The sequence below is a fragment of the Triticum dicoccoides genome, chromosome 7A, assembly GCF_002162155.2.
Source record: "Triticum dicoccoides isolate Atlit2015 ecotype Zavitan chromosome 7A, WEW_v2.0, whole genome shotgun sequence".
Lineage (NCBI taxonomy): Eukaryota > Viridiplantae > Streptophyta > Magnoliopsida > Poales > Poaceae > Triticum > Triticum dicoccoides.
The window spans coordinates 456,555,360-456,573,225 of record NC_041392.1 but is presented as its reverse complement, the minus strand read 5'-3'; the positions used below and the strand labels follow the sequence as shown (position 1 = coordinate 456,573,225).

At 47.9% G+C, this 17,866-nt stretch overlaps 1 protein-coding gene across 1 annotated transcript in view; it reads left to right on the top strand.

The window, feature by feature from the left end:
• The window catches only part of LOC119329318 (protein STICHEL-like 2), a 4,888-nt gene extending 849 nt beyond the window's left edge, over positions 1 to 4,039 (top strand). The window contains exons 2-6 of the mRNA XM_037602331.1: positions 433 to 1,618; positions 1,726 to 1,942; positions 2,130 to 2,324; positions 2,468 to 2,677; positions 3,100 to 4,039. Coding sequence (XP_037458228.1) covers positions 491 to 1,618; positions 1,726 to 1,942; positions 2,130 to 2,324; positions 2,468 to 2,677; positions 3,100 to 3,776 — 2,427 coding nt within the window. The 5' untranslated portion in view covers positions 433 to 490 and the 3' untranslated portion in view covers positions 3,777 to 4,039. The remainder of the gene's footprint in view (positions 1 to 432; positions 1,619 to 1,725; positions 1,943 to 2,129; positions 2,325 to 2,467; positions 2,678 to 3,099) is intronic.
• Positions 4,040 to 17,866: the final 13,827 nt, after the last annotated feature.

Genomic DNA, 17,866 nt, shown 5'->3' with positions numbered 1-17,866 from the left:
CCTCTATTCCCAGGTTGTTTTTTTCTTTCCTCTTGTTTTCTCTTCTTAGATGCATTCTGCATTCACGATTTACCATCTTCTTCTTTGCGACTTTTTTTTACCAGTGCAAGATTGATTTGCTCAAAACCGTACGCCCAATCTCTATCCTTTTCTGCTCCCAAGATTGATTACCTGCGTGGTAAATACTGTTTAGGGTAAATCGCAGCGGGAGGGAGTTTGTTTCCTAAAAAATCGCAGTCCATGGCCTGCATTTCCTGTTTATTTATTTAGAAAAAGGCCTGCATTTGCTGTCACCAAGTATCTAAAAATAGATGGAAATTTTAGATGGGGGATCTGCTTCATGTTTCAATTTTTTTTGTTACTAGCGTGCAATGCATGTGCTTTTCTTGCCACAAGTCAAAAATTGTTCCTGAACACTCGTCCGCATTGCAGGATTCAGCCGTCTGCAGTCCTACAACCAGCCTGTGGAGTTGATTGGAAGCCTTGCAAGATGATTGAGGGGAGGCGGCATTCGGTTGATATCCCGATCTCGAGGGCTCTGGTCGCCGTCATGAGGTCCAGATCTCTGAGGGACCCAGACACCAACTCGCTGGCCAAGTTCTCGGCCAAGAAGACCATCTGGGAGGGGTGTTCCCTCGAGGAAGATGACGTGGAGGCAAGCAATTACGGCAGACACAGCTTCAGCTACAACATGTATGATCATGTCCAGAGGAGGAGGGAGGAGTTTGGCGGCCGCCTCGCCAACTCTCCGATCAACATAATCAAGGCCAACGCGCGGGTGAAGGCGGCGCTTCATAACCAGAACTGCTGCTCTGCGATCCCTGGGATGTCGAGAGCTGCCAAGGACAGGGCTTTCTCTCTGGTGATTGAAGGGGAAGAGCTCGGTCGGAGTGAGCCCCAGGAAGGCGCGAGAAGCTTGCTCCAGAAGTACCGGCCAAAGTCCTTCTCTGAGCTGGCTGGACAGGATGTTGTTGCACAGTCTCTTTCAAATGCCGTTTCTCAAGGAAAGCTTGCTCCAATCTATCTCCTCCATGGTCCGCATGGCATTGGCAAGACATCCGCGGCTAGGGTATTTGCAGCGGCGCTGAATTGCCTCTCTCCAGGTGGGAACCAGCCCTGTGGGCACTGCGAGGAATGCGTGGCCATATTCTCAGGAAACAGCAGCAGTGTGGTAGAGGTTGATGCTTCCAAACTGGATTGCAAATCTAGAGTTGCTGTCTTGCTCAGGAATGCCTGTGAAGTTCCTGCTTCTTCACACTTCAAGGTACTTATTGTAGATGATTGCCAACATATGGATAAGGAGGGCTGGTACTCCATCTACAGTAGCCTTGAAGGGATCCCTGCAAGCTCAATATTTGTCATGATAACATCCGACATTGATAAACTACCAAGCAACTCCGCTGGATGGTGCCAGAGCTATAGGTTTTGCAAGATAGACGATGCAGAGATTGTCCGCCGATTGAGCAAGATTTGCACAAAAGAAGGAATGGAGTTCGAAGCCGAAGCGCTGGAGCTTCTTGCTCGCAAGGCAAGTGGTTCCATTCGGGATGCAGTTCAAATGCTTGACCAACTAACTCTGCTCGGAAAAAGGATCAGCAAATCAGTGACATACGACCTAGTAAGTTGATTTACTCAAGCTCTCTAACTTCATATATATCATCAGAAAATATGTTTTCTTTTTTTCTTCTTTCGACCTATAAATAACCTCCAATTATATTTTGGCAGATAGGTGATGTCTCAGATGAAGAGTTGCTTGATCTTCTTAATCTGTCTATGTCATCAGATGCTGCTACCATTGTCCGGAGGGCTAGGGAGCTTTTGAGTTCAAAGGTCGATCCCATGCAGCTATTGGCTCAGCTTGCAAATCTTATCATGGATATTTTAGCTGCGAAGCACCCCTCAGATTCTTCAGAAGTTAGGAAAGTTACTGGCAAAAATACATGTACGTCCACTTCCCTTCCTGGGCAAACTTTAAAGTTGTGTGAGCTACATGAGACATAGCGGCACACAAATCTGCGATTTTGTTGACGATTTATAGCACTATCCCTATGTGTGTGTATAAGCTTACAGTGTAGTACATGGATCTATTATTTCCATATCCATCTAACCCTATTTGTGCAACTTCTCAGCTGCTGAGGTGGACGTGCACAAACTTAGGAATGCGCTGGAAATACTTTCTGAAACCGAAAAGCAATTGAAAACCACAAAGAACCAGTCCACTTGGCTCACCGCCGCTCTGTTACAGTTCAATATGAGAGAGCCTTACTGCCTAGAAGCCCTAGATGATACTGCAGTTTCAAGCATGTTCACAGAGAGTCAAACAGGTACCCCGTATTCTCCGTCTGAAAAAGGCATGCTGCATTAATGCCGAATATCTCAAATTGTTCCCTATATCAAATATCATTATGAAACAAATCTCTGATTACAGGTGTCTATTTTTCTGATAATCATGCTATTAATTGTGCAGACGACGGGGCTGCTGCCCTGAAAGATGAAAGCTTAGAGACCAGTTCTCATCTGTGCTACCAGAACAAACTCGGATGTCTGGATATGAATTTAGGAGATCCAGATGTACTGGAGACGATATGGATGAAGGCTCTTGAAAACTGCACATCTAAGTCACTTCATAATCTGCTGCAGAAAGATGGAAAGTTGTCATCCCTGTACACAACCCAAGGTAATTGATATAACGATGTGTTAGAACTTTTACTTTGTTGCGAAGCAAGATTCATTTGTCATTCTATCTTATGAAGTCATGTCCCTGCTTCATGTAGCCCTTCTTTCCTGTTGATCCACCATACATCTTTATCCAGCTAGTTGCTCAATGCTGCATTCCAAAAAACACATACTGAACAATGTATCATGTAGCAAATGTTCGCACCTGCCAACATAAGTTATTGTTGACCATCAGATGGTACATCATGGCCAGAGTCCTTGTTTCTTTTAACGCGTGCACTATCCTCAGAGTTCTGATCTTCTATAGCAATTGGCACAGTGTGAGCAATCAGCAATGGTAACATACTATTATATAAGCACCATTGCATGCTCGCTGAGGATGTTTCAAGCCAGATTTTCATTCTATTTATTTTCGGATTGCAGGTGTGGCCGTTGCTGAGTTACAATTCTGTCATCCTGAGGAGGTACCAACATCAGAGAGCTTCTGGATGCCACTTGTGGTTTCTCTGCAGAATTTGCTCAAGTGCAACGTGGACATTAGGATCAATCTTTCTCCAATCTCCATCAGCAATAGGATTGTATCCAAGAATTCGTTGGTCAGCCTGGTCATGCAATCCAGAGAAGGTCAACAGGCGCAGAATCCAGTCACCACGGACTGCAGAACCGTAGCTTCATCCAGAAGGGAGTGCCCTTCGCCACCGTTCCCAGGACAACAACCCAAGGAGAAAGCATCTCACATCCTGGGATGCCTTCATGGTGCAGATAGCGATGCGGGAGATGCGGAGTCGAGGATCCTGAGCTACCAGAAAATCTCTGTCATTCCTGAAGCATCCACTACAGGGAATGTCGCCTCGAGAGCTGGAGAGCGCACGCCAATGGTCGACGAAGTCAAAGGTCGTCGCCGCGGTGGCTGTTTCTCTGAGATTCTACCGTGTGGTGCGTGTGCCCCCTCTCGGAAGTCCCAGCCGCACGACAAGCACAGGGCTCCGCGGCCTCGCAAGGGACTCTTCAGCTGCTGTTTCTGCAAGATCAGGCCGGACTGCAGAACGAAAGCTGACGCTGTGTACAGGTCTGAAACCCAGGAGGTGTTCCATGGGTAGCGAGCATGTTGTAGCTTAAGTTAGGAGAGATGAGCACCGTTGAAACAAGGCTGATAATGTTCTATCATTTTGGTACGGATGTGGGTAGCCAAATTCCATTGGAAGTTAGATCAATTTAGGCGAGTCTTTGAACTGCAGCCTGCTCCTGAGTTCTGACTCTAGATGTGCATCGTAGATGTCAGAGTACAGTCCAATAGGTCTTCTAAACTCTACTGGTAGCGCAATGATATAATCCATCAGAAAACACCCTTTTGTTGCGTTCCTGAGCAATCCCTTTATTCTTTGTTAATCATTTGTCGTCATCATGCAAATCAACTCAAGAGATTGCTGTAGAGAATTAAAATGGATTATAGGATGTTGGCGAGACCGGGACGGATCCGCATTGTGTCGGCGCTCCTCCTTTTCAGGGCCTCTTTGATTCGCAGGATTTTGAAAACGCAGATATAGGAAAAGTATAGGATTGGAGTGTCATGCCCAACTTGAATCTTATAGGATTAGCAAGGAGTGTTTGATTTCACGGGAAAAGTAAGGAATTGTAAAAAAATGTTAGAGTGGATGTTAGATTTCCTATAAAATGTAGTACAAAAGATTTCATTGATAAAAATCCTGTGGGATTCAATCCTATGAATCAAAGGACAAACGTAGGAAAATTTTCAAAGGATTTCAATCCTTCAAAAATCTATAAAATTCCTTTGAATCAAAGGAGTGGGGGCTCCTCCTTTTCAATGGGGCTATCCGACGCCAGAGAAAGTCAGCGCCTACCATCTCAAGGGTCAAGCGGGCAGCACGGAGATCCATGTCAGGCTACCAGAGATGGCGTCACCTTCAATCTAAGGTGAATAAAAATGGCGGAACAGAGGCACGTTTTCTGATGGCGGAACAGAGTCACCTTCAATCTACCAGAGACGGCTCACCTAGAAAATTCTGGGTCCTCATCACCTCATCAAAGAAAGCCGAGAAAGGAGGGAGCAATCCACAATAAAAATATCCGGTGAAGAATGCGAACTTATCTGCGCCGCCAGGTACACTTGTGGGCAACACTTCGACGGCTTCATGGTCCTTGGTCTTCACTGACCATTGGAATGAGTATCGGGCCATGAGGTCGGAGACTTTCAACGCCAGCGGGAAAAAAGTGTTTTCCCTCCGCATCTGCGCCGGCATCGCCTTCTTCGACTTCTCCAGCGCCTTCCCTGTCTTTTTCGCATCCTTGGTCGCCCTTGTTTTGGGAACCATGGCTAGGAGAAAGGGATATGGAGGGAGGCGGAAGCAAGCGGCGCAACGAGGTGCAGTGGTGCGAGGAAGACGAAGGTAGCAGCAGCAGCGGGACATGGAATTGGGGATATGTGAATTCAACAACGCTCCCGACATTATCTTTTATGGGGAAGAAGGGGGGCTGGCCTTTCACCGCACGCCGTGGTGTGCCTTTTCAGGCACATGATCCCCACTTGCATCCCGTTCCATCTCCCCCACGATCTCGCAATGAATGCGAAGATCCAATATCATCAGCACACAGTAAAAGGTAGTGGGTGGCAGTTACCGTTCGCCACGCGGAGGCCGATGCGTGTTAATGGGCCTAGCCCAGACAAACGTTGTGCACGCGTGCCTGGCCTGGGCCCAAGGGCTCCTGTCAGTGTTGTAAACATCGGGTGTTTATACCCCTCACTATGCATCGGCAAGTGGTAGCCTCCATGCCGGAAAAGGCATGGCAAAAGGTAGATCCATCCCAAGATACACAAGTCATGGTGAATAATACCATGAAGAAGAAGACCTCGAGGCAGGTCATCGAGAAGATCATCTCAAGATCAAGACTCAGGCTGCCGAGAAGTTACCTTCCCGGCAATGTGTTTTCCACATCACCGGCAAGATCAAGGCCGGCAAGCTCAAGGTCCCTCCACTGCTCGCCGCATCTATCGGCCAGGAGCTTGCCGACAGGTGGTGGGCGTGCAGGCGGTTAGGTAGAAGTTGTCGGGACACATGGCGGATCACCGCCTGAAGAACAACTTTACCAACACCCGTCCACGGGCGCGCGGTAATAAAAGGTAGCTTGGCTAGCGGTACAAGTGGAACAAAACTCCCTTGCCGGCATTCAACCTAGCATGACACCTAACAACGCATTAAATGCGTTTGTCCTATGCCGTCAGTGTTAGCTATGATAGCACTATAGCCACTATTCACCTTGTAATTATTGTTTTTCACTGTGGCGACCCCTTTCATCTATAAAAGAAGGGCCGGGGAAACCTTTACAATGGCCGAAACCCTGTCCATTTGCAGTAGTCTAGCAGCCTCCCAAGCGTCCTGTCGGCAAGGTCGCGCTCTCTGTAAGAGAAGGCTTTTTAACACATCAATCCACAACCGAAGCAAGAGTAGAGTTTTACGCGTCACTGCGGCCCAAACCTGGGTAAACACTCATGTGTTGTGTGTGGTTGTTGCTGCTCTTTGTGTGCTGCGTGCGCCACACCGAACCGAAAGAGGCTTCTCGGCCCCATAGATTGTCGTACGCCGACATCTTTTGGTGTTGGAGCATAATTATGTGATACGCAGAGAAAATACTTATTTTTGAAACCGGGGCAAAAGATTTGCCTTGTTTATTAATACAGAGTTACTGCTCAAAAGAGAGCGCAGTGCATCGACGTCAGACATACAAAAGGAAAGGCTTCTACTCTCGTGGCATCAAATTACCCAATTATTTCGCTCGATGACCCAAATCTTAGCCTCCTCCTTGATAAGCTTTAGGATGTAGCATGGTAGCATTGATTTCTTTCGGAAGACACGAGCGTTTTGCTCATTCGAGAGCGTCGACAAGCATGATTAGGGAGGCTATCGTCTTTCGGTTTGCAATGTTGGGGGTTGTCATTCTTGTCCACCAAGATTTGATGCTTCTCTCACCCGCCCACATAGATAAATTCAGGGGAGTCCAAACCAAACCAATCCTTGGGCATTCTCCACACCACTCATGGTGAAGCAACACCCGGATAAAATATGCATGGACATCTCATTGGCCCTCTTACTGAGGGGTCAAAGTGCACATTTCTCTCATTCTCTCCTAGCCAGGCGATTGGCGGTCGAAATCCTATTCTGAATGGTTAACCAAGCAATAAAATTGGCCTTCAGAGGGGCCCAAGTCTTCCAGATAGTCTTGTTCATTGAAGTGAGGGTGGCGCCATGGAATTGAGCCTTGTACCTAGGCTTGGTCGAGTAGATACTGCTTGTCGCGAACTTCCAAGAAATTACATCCTTCAAACCATCGTTAAGCTGACCATGCGAGAGGATGCTCCAAAGCTCTGCGTACTCGAGAAGATGATCCATGAAAAAATGCTCGGTCAACTTGATTTGTTTAATCCACGCATTCCCAGCAAGGGTCTGGCGAGCAGTCCACTTCTTTCTCTTTCAGACCTCATGGACAAGGGGGAAATGTCATTTGGCCTCTTCCCATCCAGCCATGGCGTGTCCCAGAAAGGCACCTTAACCCCATTACCTATGGTGATGCAGGTGTAGGCATAGAAAAACTCCGTGCACACAGCGTCACAAGGGTTGCCCATGCATGCCAATCCACAACTTGGTTGGGTTGTTCTGCTCAAGCCATGGCCAGAGCAACGGCAAGGTCCTTGCAAATTTCTCGAGGTCGTCAAGGTCGGTGGGGCGGCACCTAGTTTACCAATTCACCTTGCATTTCGTGCCCGAGGTCTTGTCCACCGCCGACCAAAGGAAGGCCCGCTCCGTCTTCTTGGTGTTGTTGACAACTCTAGGAATGACGACTAGAGGTGTGATGTGATATATTGCCTGCAAGATAAGGACAAACTTGACCAAAGTAGTTCGACCAATCGTAGTGATATTCCTCCCCTTCCATGGAGGGAGCTTTGCCACATGTTATCCTCGAGCGGCTGGAAATCCACTCTCTTGAGCTGAGTGGTAGACCAAGATATTTGATTGAGAAAGAAGCTCGTATGGTGTAAGTTTTGCAGGATGTCGGCAAGGTTGGGGTTGCCACAGCAAATAGGAACCATAGAGCTCTCTTGAAAGTTGGTGGAAAGACCAGTCACCTCACCAAAAGAGCCCAAAATGGTTGCCAGATTATGGACGTCCTGCTTGATGAGGGCAACAAAGATAGAGGTGTCCTCGGCATAAAGTGAGGTGCGGAAGGTGGCCCCTCTTCCACCAATCTTGTGCTTAGTAAACACATCCATGATTTGTTGTAGGGGGTCGACGGCAATAACAATGAGCAATGGTGACATGGTTCACCTTGCCGCACCCCCTCCCATGCAGGATGTGGGGGTGGGGGTGGGGGTGGAGGACGGATATCCTATTGAGGACCCTGATGAAGATGTGGCTAGCAAGGCAGTGATCCAGTCACTGAACCGACTAGGGAACCACCTCCGCTAAAGGGATCAAGGATGTAATCCCATCTAACAGAGTCAAATGTCTTGTGGATGTCCAACTTTAAGAGCAAGTGTTGCCTTTTGTGAATGTCCAACTTGAAGAGCAAGTGTTACCTTTTATCTGTGCAGGCGTCTGGCAAAGTTTCAGCATACATGAAGTTATCGTGTATGTGCAGCTTTGCTTTGAGAAGAGGTAAAAGCACTGGGAGTCCTATAACTTGTCCGAGATGTGATGGTTTAGTCCTACAACTTGTAAAATGAACCTACCCAGTCCTACAACTTGCATCCAATGTGCAACTTTGGTCCTGGGCCAATCACAGAGCGACAACTGGACTGCTCGGGCCCGAGCCGGTCAGCACACACATATTTGCAAAATCCCCCTGTCTTTCCTTGTAATGAACCCGCAGTACAGGAATCTGCATAGATAGATACGCACCTACTGATATGGCCACGACTAATGCCGGTGTTCACATATTATTGTCGCATGCTGATGGATTAAAGGAAGAGAATTCCCTAGACGTGCATATTTGCATGCAAGGTGAAAAGGTATTAAATCAAGGCAGGGAATTTGCTTCCAAAATTGATCCAACAGGGGCACCGAAATAGTGAGGTACTCGCTCGCTTACCTTTTCTTTCCTAGCTCTGTCACTCGCAGCGCACTCCTCTGCCAGCTCCTCTACAACAGACCAGATTAATCAAATCTAGGATCACAGCTGCTCCATTACATCAACACAAGGAAAGAAAATGTGTTTACCATTCCCTCTGTTTCATAATATAAGAACGAAAATGTAAGTTTTTTGCATGTTGGTCACACAAAATCGGTTCTAGATGGCAGACAGGCTGCAGCATCGTGGGTGGCCATGCTGTGATCGTTGCCCACTTTGCAATCATGTGCGAGAGTCCCCGATGCATCTGCTGTTCAAGTGCCGCTTCTCCATTCGTGTCATGGAAGTGTCAAGGCAGATGTCCTCATGGAAGAACTTAGTTGTGGAACCATTGTGACAAGGTTAGCTTAAAGGGGTTAAACGGGACAAGGGACACGGAGAGTTTATACTGGTTCGGCCCCTTGCGGTGAAGGTAAAGGCCTACTCCAGTTGAGGTGGTATTACTAGGGTTTCGATTACCAGGGAGCAAACACGCTTTGCCTGGCTCTCGATTTGATATTTCTTGCCCTAAGCCGCTGCCGGGTCGTCCCCTTATATACATGGGTTGACGCCCTGCGGCCTAGAGAGTCCCGGCCGACTCATACAACGTGTCCGGCTCGGTGACATATCTTACATGCCTTACATTACAAGTCTATTCATACATGGTGGTTTACACTTACGGGCTTTTAAGCCGTCTCTGGGCTTGGGCCTCTTACTGGCCTATCTATGAATCGTCGTCTGGTATACTCTCTTGGGCTTCTAGGATGAACCATCATTGTGGTTGACCCGACCCCTCCTAGGCGGGTCATACCTGATAGTCATATCCCCAACATTAGGCCTCAGGTTGATTTGAACTTGTTCAGGTCAATCTTCGACACTTAGAAAAAATACTTCTTCCTCTGCTTGTGAAACATTGTAATCTGCCATGACGTCATCTCCAGAAATTTCGGAAACCCGCCACGACATCATCTTTTAACGGATCTTTTATCCTTAATGACCTTCTGAAACTCGAGGTGTTTAATTAGCTGGATAATCATCATTTGGCCTCCTCGTTTTTCGCACCTGCCTGTTACTCTTTTCCTTATAAATAGGGTCAGACCACCCCTTCTCATTCTCCTCTCTTCTCCTTCTTCCTCACGACGCACCAGCCCTCACGAGCTCCGCCTCCGTCGACCTCCGTCCCCTTCATCAACTCCGGCCGCTGCATCACCCTGAACGGTCCAGAAACGCCGCGGCACTCCTCCACTGTCAACTAGTATCAGTAAGTCTCCCCTTTTCCTTTTCCTGGATCTGTCTTTTAGGGTTTTGGTGTTCGTCAGTGTTCATCACCACTCCTCCTTCTTCTTGCTAGATCGTGTAGCTTTGATCCAAAAATAAGGTAGGTCCTGTGCGGTAGCAGTCTTAGCACCCGCTTTTGATATTTAGAACATATCCTCATTGCAATAGATCTCTTCTGGGGCACCTCCACTTTTCTGCTGCCGCCTTTGTAAATTTAGATTATATTTCCTTTTTTTGAACAACTGCAGATCCAAATTTATAGCTTTACTCTGTAGAACCTGTTTTGCCCCAACACTTAGCAAATTTCACTCTTGGTAGACCTTGAATATCTTAGTCATGGCGGCTTTCTTTTCCGGCCTATCATTACTTCATATATCATTAGCCCTTGCTTAAGCCGCCATTCTGAACATGCACTGCAATTGTTAACTTGTAATCTCACCAACTAACTTGAGCCAGCAAATTATTTCCTTCCTTTAGGTTGTCCTTTCACCATGCCGCCAAAGACAGTTACTACATGTGACTGGGTTCCCTCCATCTTCACTGAGAGCAATTTAAAGGATTTTGTCACCGTTGGATATTTGCCAGAGAAAAGTGTCATGCATTACCGTGCTCCTGACCCGGGCGAAGAGAGACCTCAACCAAAGGACGGTGAAGTTATTGTATTGACTGATCATATGAACCAGGGCTTCTCGCCGCCCGGCTCTAAGTTCTTTAGGGATGTTCTGCACTTCTTCAAACTCCATCCGCAAGACATTGGACCCAACTCCGTGTCAAACATCTGTAACTTTCAAGTTTTCTCTGAGGTATACCTTCAAGAAGAGCCTAGTGTTGAGCTTTTCAGGGAATACTTCTACCTGAACCGGCAAAATGAGTTCACATACGGGCCCAGCTTGGAACTTGGTGGAATTTCAATTCAACACAGAAGAGATGCCATCTTCCCTCAAGCAGCTCTGCCGAGCCACCCCAAGGACTGGAATCAAACATGGTCCTACTACAAAGATATCTCGCCGTCTGATGAAAATCCACTGCCGGGTTATCGCGTTGAATGTCTCGACTCAAGTTATCAACTCCCTGATAAATTTACCACCACCGAATGCAAGAAACTTGTCCCTACAATCAGAAAAGTCCAAGGCTTGCTAGGAAACGGTTTAACAGGAGTCGATTTAATCCGCCACTGGGTCGCATGGAGGATCATACCCTTAAGCCGCCGATCCGGCTTGATGTGTACTTATACCGAAGGAACATACGATCCCTTACGCCATAGCTCTCCGCGTTTGACTGAAGAGGGCATCATTGAAATAGCAATATTGCTTGTAAATAGCAAATTTGAAGACTGCAGCAAAGTGGGTTTGAATCCTTTCTGCAAGCTTAACCCGCCGCCAGATGTAAGTCTCTTGATTTCTTTTACCTTACTTCATCACCCAAACATTGCGTGAACTCAAATATATTGTTCTTCCGCAGGCTAAATCTGACTTCTGGAAGGCAAAATATGACCACGAGGCTGCCAAAAAGGCTAGGGCTGCCGCGAAAGCCGCCAAAGAGACCATCAGGAGATCTAGGAAGAAACCAAGTGCCTCTGATCTTCTTAAGCTGGATGAAACCTCTGAGTCGGAGGTAGCCCTTGACTCTCTTGGCTTGTTTTTCAACCACCTTATTGACACTGACTATTGCCAGGATGACACGGGAGCCAGCCAAGTGGTTGAAGAAGAGGTAACTATTATTTCCTCCGACTCAGAACCTTTACCAAGGCAGAAACTTCGGCAAGTAACCCGGAAAGTAAGGTTTTCACACCCTTGGCTTATTTAGACCCTCACTTTCTTTTGAAACGATAGCAACACGAGAGTCGCCGCCAGACCCGGACCAGTGGAGGTGAAGATTTATCCTCCGGTTTACCAAACACTCCTCGAAAACGCCAAAATAAGGTTCTTTTTAACGTTAACTCTTTTATTTACTGGCGGGTTTCTTTCGTTAACCACTCCATTCCTTTGACTTATCTTTGCAGGAGATTTCCCGCTCTTCCTCTGGTGATTCATCTCAGACTCAGCTGCCGGCTTTCAAGACTGCCCCTGGGTCAGAATAATTATATTTCTTCTGTTCCTTTATATCTTTACCATTATGCTGACTTGTCCAAATTTTCTTTAGTGGCCAAGCAAAAACCAACAAGAAGGCGAAGACGACAAAAACGGCTGAATATCCTAAAGCTACTGAACCGGACCAGCGAGCCTCTGCACTAGAAGATCCTGCTTCCAACACTCAACCTGAGATGCCTGAGTTGTCTGTTGATGAAACCAATATTGACCCGTCAACTACTGAACCTTCAAGCTCACTTAACCCGCCAGAGACTCATGTTGATGACATTTTAATCACTGGCACCGGATTTACTGAGCCGGGGAATCCAACTGTACTAGCGAAACATTCTGCCAAACAAGAAGTCATGGAAAGACGGAAAGTGAGGTTTGATATCTCCCACTATGCTCAATTGAGTAATAGTGAAGTATTATCTAGTTATCTTAGTCAAGTACACTCCAGCTGTGACTTGGAAATTGAGATGGTCAAACAGATGCGCCAGAAGTATAAGGTACGTCATCCAACTTATATAAGTTATATATCCTACCAGCCCCAAGTCTTCTGATTATGATAAGATTGAATAATCTGTAGACTTTAAAAATTTACAAGCTTCTGTCCTAGACTCCCTCCAAGTCCGGTTTAAAACCAAACCGGATGCTGATAATAGCATAATTTTGCATTTGTAGTCCCCAAGGACCGGTTCAATCAGTATGAATGAGCCATCCTATTGATCACTGTGTAAAGAACAGAACTTAACTGCATAGCCCCCATGAGTCAGTTGAGACTGTTGACAGCTCACCCGACTCATCCTTAGGAAGAGACAAGCAATATGCATTAGCCCCCAAGTTCAAAGGATCGATATGGTTGACTAGAGGGGGGGGGTGAATAGGCAACTACCAATTTTCAACTTTTCTTTATCAAATTAAACTTTGCATCAAAGTAGGTTGTTTAGATGTGCAACTAGGTGACCAACCTATATGATGCAATAACAACAAGCATACACGCAAGCAAGAGAAGCAACACTAAAGAGCTTGCACAAGTAAAGGTAAGAGATAACCAAGAGTGGATCCGGTGAAGACGAGGATGTGTTACCGAAGTTCCTTCCTTTTGAGGGGAAGTACGTCTCTGTTAGAGCGGTGTGGAGGCACAATGCTCCCCAAGAAGCCACTAGGGCCACCGTATTCTCCTCACGCCCTCACACAATGCGAGATGCCGTGATTCCACTATTGGTGCCCTTGAAGGCGGCGACCGAACCTTTACAAACAAGGTTGGGGCAATCTCCACAACTTAATCGGAGGCTCCCAACAAAACCACGAAGCTTCACCACAATGGACTATGGCTCCGTGGTGACCTCAACCGTCTAGGGTGCTCAAACACCCAAGAGTAACAAGATCCGCTAGGGATGAGTGGGGGAATCGAAAATCCCTTGGTGGAAGTGTAGATCGGGGCCTTCTCAACCACTACCGAGCAAATCAACAAGTTTGATTGGCTAGAGAGATAGATCAGGCGAAAATGGAGCTTGGAGCATTTAATGGATCTTGAGCATTAATGGAGCTTGAGGGGGAAGAGGTAGGTCAAAGGGAAGAAGGGGACCCCCTTTTATAGTAAGGGCAACAATCCAACCGTTGCCCCCACCAACCAGCCCCGCACAGGGCGGTACTACCGCTAAGAGGGGGCGGTACTACCGCTAGGTCAGCGGTACTGCCGCTCCAGCCAGCGGTACTGCCGAGCAGAGAAGACTAGTAGGGAATAGGACCCAACGCGGTACTACCGCGGTGGTAAGGGCGGTACTACCGCTCCTGAAATGGTACTACCGCCTCTACAACCGCAACTAGTGCCGCAAAACCCAACACGAGAAAAAGAGCCCTCGAGTCGAGGTGGTAGGAGCCAGACAGCCCATCGGTAGTACGGCAGCGGGGTCACGGGCGGTACTACCGCTGCGGAGCGGTACTGCCGCTTGTGACCCTTCGGCGGTACTACCGCTGGTAGTGCGGTACTACCGCTGGGACACAGAAGAGAGAGAGGATCTCTCCAAAGAGGCCGAGGACGAGGCGGTGGTGCCAGGCACCCCAGCAGTACTACTGCTGTGGAGTCACGGGTGGTACTACCGCTGTGGAGCGGTACTGCCGCTTGTGGATCCTCAGCGGTACTACCGCTGGGTTGCGCGGTACTACCGTTGGGACCCAGACAGGACATAGAAAAGAGGAGAGATCTCTTCTATGAAATGGAAGAGCTCGGAGGGTGAGAAGTTGATGTGTACATGTTGATTCCACCCATGCAATACCCCAGCGGACCCCCTCTTGATAGTACGGTGCCCTCTACGCAACTAGTCCACCGAGAGCTACACTGTCTTGAATGACACTCCGAAGGGAAGAAAACGTCTCGTGCCAGGGATGAATCTGTGAACTACTCAAAGCACATGATTAGTCTGCAAACATGTTGTCATCAATCACCAAAACTACCTTGAGAGAGATATGCCGTAACAATCTTCCCCTTTTTAGTGGATTGATGACAACTAGGGATTTGCACAAGGAAAAGATATAAACGTAAGAAAACTAAGAACTACAAAATATAGACGGGCTCCCCCAGAATGTGTGTGCCTAGAAAGAGGAGCAAAAGGAAAGCAAGACACACACATCCGGATCAACAATTCCCCTATATTTTATAGTCCAACAATCCTAAGCACAAGATATATGAGAGAAGAGTATATAACAGGACAAGCATGCAACTCATAATATACTACAGTACTGAATAGACATAAGTAATAAGGTAGCGATAGGGAGCATATGTCTCACACCATATGTCTAGAACTTAGGTCTCACGGGCACCAAACCAAACCAAACAAAGACACTGAGAGAACACACAAGAAAACACAAGACGACAAACTCAAAGCTCAACAACACAAATCCCTACACTCTCTCCCCCTTTGGCAGCGAGGCACCAACAAGGGAAAAGAGCAGCGCTACGACTCCAGGTGATGGCAAGCCGAGGATCTCGAACATCATATCTCAGCGTGATCGTCTGCATCTCCGTCGTTGGTCGAAAACTGCTCGGTGTCAAAGTCGGTCCAAGGGCAGTGCTGATGAATCCACTCCTCCTCTTCAGTGATCTGACCCTCAGATCCACTGGCAACTGTCGCTCCCATATGACGCATGAGCTCCTTGTGGCGCACCCTGGCATGCTTCTCCGCCACATGAGTCATGTACTAACCAAGAGACTCCATGCAGAAAAGCTTCTTCAACTTGTGTTTAAGCTTCTTCGCCCATGAGGGTTCAGCACTAGAGGGCCCAAGATCCTCCTCGTGATCATTAGTGGCTGCCCCACCCTCGGTCTCCATGGCAGCAGCAGCAGACGGACCCCCGGATTGAGGTGCTGGGGTGACCCAATTGTCCTTCTTCCTCAGACGCTTGATCTCATGGGAAACCAAGTCTCCAGTTTCCAGCAACACTCTGGGATAGATCTGTGCCCAGGCCCTCTCAATGAGCCTCATGATGAATGGACCATATATCGGGCACTTGTGCTCAGACACGGTAGAGAGAAGTTCAGACCACATGACATGAGAAATATCCAGGCTCTCTCCAGTGTTTGCTTCCTTCTCATGCTGACAGAAAAGAAGCATGTCCACGAGATAAGAGTGGACCATATCCAGATTCCCGATCTGAGGGAAGAGAGTCTCACGGAAGATGCGATGAAGAATGTCCAGATACGGAGACAGCTCATAGGTTTTCTTCTCAGTCACTGGGTGAACTTCCACAGTGCAGTAGGGCCAAAGGGCTTGCTTGTGGGTGGACGTAGCATTGCGGTGAGGGCGGAAACCGACTGGAGTCTCAAGCCCGTGATCCACCACATCAAGTAACTCCATGAAAGACTTCCACTTGACGGAAAGCAGCTTGCCATTGGTCATCCGTGTCAGAGTTCTGTCGACATCCGTCCCAAGATGAACGGTGGCAAAGAATTGAGCCACCAAATTTGCATCGAAATCCTTGTTGAATTGCATGATCCTGAGAATGTTCAGCTGAGTGCACACCTGAAGGGCTTCACCAAAGTACTTCGGGTCCTTCTCCATAGCATCAGTGTCAATGGAGTGAACATCAACAAAGAGATTCTTCTTGGCCTTGATAATATCAAAATAGATGGCAAATTGAAATCGGTTCCAGAACGGGCGGTTGACCAAAGTGGGTTCTTTGTCCACCTCATAGGGATTGCGGCGACGCCTTTCCCAAAACTCCTTGTTGGTCATCTCAGTCACAGTCTTCCCCTTTGTCTTGGTGGCGGATCTCTTCGAGTGCCGAGGAGGTGGAGGAACACTTGCGGATGCACTTGCTGGAGGCGGTTGGGTGCTAGAGGAACCACCGGCTGGCTCAGAGGTGCGGTAGCATTTTGATGTTGCACGCCCAGGGTTGATACGGCGAGCTTGATGCTCAGGATGTTCATCACCTGGATCCAAACACAAGAACACGCAAAACAATCAGAAAGAACGAGCATAAGCCAACAAACACAACAAAAGGATCAAAGAAAAGGCAGGAATATGATGGAGCTTAGCAGGCAGCGGTAGTACCGTGACATGCTCGCGGTAGTACCGCCCAAGCGGTAGTACTGCTCCAAAGAGAGTGGTCGTACCGCTCGAGACAGGGAAACACCAGTTTCTTGCTACCGTGGTCAGATCCGGCACTACCAGCCTGCCAAATTCAAAAATATTCCTACCAAACTCTAATCAAGATAGCCTAGTTGCCTTCTCCAACCTACTCAAGCCTAGATTTAGCCAAAAATCTAGAGATGCAACCACCCTTGCCCCTAAGAACAAGATCTAAAAAATGAGACCAAAGGAGAGAAGGAACGGGGGCAACACCGGCATCCATGGCAAGAGAACGAGGTGGGGATCGACTCCACCGAAGGAAATGGAGAGGGATGCCCCGGAGACGGAGATCCGCCGGAGCCCTCCCGCGGCGAGAGGAGGCTGGAGAGAGGAAGAGGGAAGAGGGGGTGAAGCGAATGGGTATGGGGGAGAACAAACCTCCCCCTGCCCGATATAACCCCCTGGTCCTGTCCCTCAGCGGTAGTACTGCGCTGGGGGCGGTAGTACCGCTTATAAGCGGTAGTACCACGCACCACCAGCGGTAGTACCGCCCAGTACGCCACGGCAACCAAACAACATGGCTTAGCTCGAGGAAAAACAAAACGGCACGAAAAGAGAGCACACCAGCAAACGGCCAAGACACACCTCTTCAAGAGAGGATGGTGGCCGAGGCCACCTATGTTTGAGTCAAGAGGTATGGCACTGCGAAGATTTTAACCTTGAGCCCATGACCAAAACTCGTCTTTGAAACACAACTACCATCAATCAATGGCTAAAGTGAAAGACTTGATCAATTTATGCATAATGGGGGGAGGGAGAGTTCATTGAGAGAACAACACTCCCCCTATGTCCATGCCTACACCTAAACTAGACAGCAAATTGAGCATGGTGCGGTGTGCAAGGGTTCAAGCCACATTGCTCGAATCAATGATATTTAGCTCATGCCTTAACTCGCGAAATCTTGCTTCATCCAAGGGCTTCGTGAAAAATATCTGCAAGGTTGTCATGAGTGTTGACATAGTTGAGCTCGATCTCTCCTCGCCTAATGTGATCCCGAATGAAGTGATACCGAATCTCAATATGCTTCGTCTTGAAGTGTTGCACCGGGTTGAGAGAGATCTTGATGGCACTTTCATTGTCACACCAAAG